The sequence below is a fragment of the Pundamilia nyererei genome, unplaced genomic scaffold (genome assembly GCF_000239375.1).
Source record: "Pundamilia nyererei isolate P.nyererei 1_Seehausen unplaced genomic scaffold, PunNye1.0 scaffold00045, whole genome shotgun sequence".
Taxonomy (NCBI): domain Eukaryota; kingdom Metazoa; phylum Chordata; class Actinopteri; order Cichliformes; family Cichlidae; genus Pundamilia; species Pundamilia nyererei.
The window spans coordinates 3,057,856-3,061,643 of NW_005187446.1; the positions used below are offsets into that span (position 1 = coordinate 3,057,856).

Consider the following 3,788-nt stretch of genomic DNA (forward strand, 5'->3'; position numbering starts at 1 on the left):
TGTCCAGGTCAGTTTACTTATGAGTTGTACTTAAGATTTAAATGGAAACATGTCCACTAACAATAAGCACATTTGCTTGAGTTCTGCAGCTAATTACAGATTTAAATCAAAGTGGTGTATTTCCCATTTGCAAGTCATGGTGCAGGAGAAGTATTTACTTGGGTAATTTAATGTTTTGGAAAACCTTTGAGCACTTCTTCCACTCCTGTGCTACACTTGCCTTTATGTGTTGCCCTTTCATTGCTTCGTTAGTGTCAAGGGTGTCAAGTAAGGCATACAGTGACGGTTGTGGCCGTTTGTGACATGAGCTTCAAGTGACTCTTCTACACAAACGGCTGCAACGACACACCAGTCATCAGGAGTACTCCTGACATCTTGTTGTTGTTGTTGTTGTTTAACTGGTTTGTGTGCTGTTTGCAGGGTGCTACAAGATCACCACAGTCTTCAGTCATGCTCAGACTGTAGTTCTGTGTGTCGGCTGCTCCACGGTCCTGTGCCAGCCGACAGGAGGGAAAGCTCGCCTGACAGAAGGTACAGGAAAACCAGAAATCTCAACTATATGTGTAGAACTACACAAATGGCGAGAGCGGGGTGGTGCTTAAAGATTTAAATTTGGGATTCTTTTGGAGGATTCTCTAATGGCAACGATAGAGAGGGGAAACAACTTTTAAAAGCTTGTTTTTCAAAACATTTTCGGGAGTTTTTGTCTAAATCTAATATTTTTTGCATTTGATGCAAATTTAGACCGAAGCTACTTTTAGCTGCCCCCATGTTTGTTTCGGCAGAGTTGTGTTGGGTGGTGTTCTTCCTGATGTAATCTAGATTTGTCTCCCCTCTGGGGTGACGGTTGCTCTGGATTGGCACTACGTAAATAAAACTGAATTATATTTTAATGACCCAAGGCAGAAGCTTTTCCCTAAATCCCCAGATTTTGTGGCCGGAGATGAGTGGTCGAACTTGACTGTACACACGCTCAGTTACTCTTTCACATTTGCCTTTGTGTTGCCCTTTCATTGTTTTCTTCATGAACAGGGTGTCAACTAAGGCATACAGTAACTCTTGTGGTTGTGAGAGGAATTCATCATCACTGATCTATTCCTACACAATCGGCTGCAAGCACAACGTTTCATTTACACACATTTTAATTAATTTATTTTTTTCAGATTAACAGGTAGGCCCAGTATAGATTTAAGGTGATAGGTCTCCTTTAAAGAGGACATGAAATGAAATGGGGAAAATCCAGCTGTTACCTGTAATATTTGGGTTTGTAAAGCACTGTATAAATGAGGAGCGATTGGAGGAGAGCCTGTTTGAGTCACCAGGCCGACACGTTGGAGTTCAGCATTTCCAGCTTTTCCTCATCAGGCCGGGTGTACCGAGCTGTGCAGTCAAGCAAAGCAGATGTTCGCATGATGCGATCAGCACTTTTTTTTTGTGCAATAAAATATTTTCTTTTCCCAACACAGCCAAGCAGTTTATAATATTACTCTGCACAAGTCACTACATGTGCGTCACACCAAAAACATAACTATTTCTTAACAAATGCAACTGGAAATCCCAACATTCATCAGCATGTACGCAGGGAAAAAATCTCCACCTTACAGTTTCCTTCACTTACATTTCCTCACTTCTAAACTGAAGTAATCCAGTCAGTGAGATGACGTGAGGAAAATACAAAAGATCTCCAAAAAGTATGGCATCTCTTCCTCTGAGCCTCGACTACTTTTTTTTTCTTCTTTTCCTTCCTTTTGCACACGTTGACCTATTTTCCCTGCAGACGTGATGGGATTCCTGGTCGTGCTTCGCTAAGAAACATAGTTATATTTGTGGTGTGTATGTAGTGGCATGGATGTGCTTGGGAAGAGGGAAATTATTTTATTGTATAAAATAGCGCTGATCGCATCGGCTGATTGCACCGCTCAGCCCGACGAGGAAAAATCAGTTTCTGTTGGTCCGTTTAACAACCTGTCACCTGTATGTAAATTAGCCTTTATATGTGTAGCGTTTCATGTCCTCAGGGTTCAAGGTTCAATTTTACTGATATTGTCATCGTCACAGCCACCCCACGCTGCTGTGGTAACAGGAGCTTCTTAGCAGGAACTCTGAGCAATAAAACCACGAGTGTAGTGGTGATTCAGCCTTTGTGAAGGCAGATGGTAGCATGAGCTTCACTGTTAGGTGAATGTCTTCTTGTTAGGGAGTCAGTTGATACACCTTGCTGCAAGATTGGTCGTTTTTATAGGCTGTCAATATTTATGGAGGATTATAAGGTTATAATATAACCAAGACTTCTCTAAGTGTTTTATAATAAAGCTGTCTTGTTGATTTCTATCAGTGTCTGAGCCACGACCTCTCGCCTCTTTCTTTAGGATGCTCATTCAGGAGGAAACAGCACTAACCTGATCAGATGGGGTTCGACATCCTTGAGAAGAGTAAGAACTTGATGGACATCAAGTGACACTGCCATAGAACTGATGCAGGGAATGGGAATGGCTAAATCATGTAATATAAGAGTGAGTCTATCTACTTAATATGCAGAAAAATGCCTGGCCTTGTTGAGAGACCACCAGCAGCTTATATGATTCATTGTTCACTTTAAATAAAGTTTCATTTGATAAATAATCTCATTAGGTATCTTTCAACTCATCATTTTATCTGGAAAAAACACAGCTTTTGTCCGCTGACAACCCTTTAAAGATGACACGATGCATGTGGGGTTTCTGTTTGTCTTGCATTTGTTTGCATTACACCCTTCATCAACTAAGCAATGATTTACAGGAAGGTGTGGTCAGAGATGAGGCCCAGCACTAGATGCAAAGTTCCTCTGGAAACAAGGGGGCCAGCTCTAGAAAAGGAAGCAAACTGTGGCTACGTCTCAAGAAAGTTGACTTGACTGCAGAGTTTTCTTGTGTAAAAAGGGCACTCTGCATGAATAATTATTAATACATTTCTTGTGTCTTATGTTTTAATGCCACAGTGATGTCAGCACTATAAAGTAGGCGATGATGTCAGTGGCATCAGTGCAGGGTTCCCTCAGTCTGAATGAGGGTCTATTCAGGGAAGGACACTGTTTGCTCTGCTTTAAAAAAACAAACAAAAGGAAGTTAATTAAATTTCAATGAACAGTGTGGTTGTGCATTTATGTGTGCTTGCGAGCTTTCTGTGCAAATGATCATGTGGGATGAATTCTTGTCAGGTTGTGAAAAATCAGTTGCTCTGAAAGGGCTGACACTGCAGGAGCAGGTTGTGGCCGCAGGTTACTCTCACCTGTGGTTTACGCTTGCGCGCACGTAGGCCCTGTGCACAGCCTCTGTGACAGCAGTGATTTGTACACTGAATAAATATGAAAATTAAATCAGGAGACGGAGGGATTTGATAACTTTGTTGTTGCTATGGTTACATTTTTATTGTCTTGCTTGTATTGGACACTAACAAATAAAATTATGGTAAACAGGAAATGAGATTCTGGTGTGGCTTGTGTTTATTGAATGACGAACACAGGATAAGCTTTGTATTCTATATGATCTCTTTTTAATATTAATGTCACTATCACCATTCTAATTTAATATTTTATTCATACTTTTAATCATATAGTACCCTTATACCACCACTTTTTCACTATTCAAATATAAGGGGTTTAGATTTAATGTGTAGGCTTTTACAAAGGTGCAGTACTTTTTTATTTCACTTTTTTATTTAGCTTTTCTTGTTTGATAAGCTGCTTGATACTAACCTATGAATCATTCAATCATAAAATGATACATAACCTGTGGGATTAACCAGTCATG

General features: G+C 40.3%; 1 protein-coding gene across 2 annotated transcripts in view; it reads left to right on the forward strand.

The window, feature by feature from the left end:
- rps27.2 (ribosomal protein S27, isoform 2) overlaps window positions 1-3,444 on the forward strand; it is a 6,111-nt gene extending 2,667 nt beyond the window's left edge. Inside the window, exons 4-5 of one of the 2 annotated variants that reach the window (XM_005732088.1) lie at window positions 2,370-2,432; window positions 2,779-3,444. In XM_005732088.1, the coding sequence (XP_005732145.1) occupies window positions 2,370-2,398 (29 nt within the window). In that variant the 3' untranslated portion in view covers window positions 2,399-2,432; window positions 2,779-3,444. Of the gene's footprint in view, window positions 1-2,369; window positions 2,628-2,778 lie in introns of those variants that run through there. The other variant, XM_005732087.1, reaches the window with a different exon arrangement.
- Window positions 3,445-3,788: the final 344 nt, after the last annotated feature.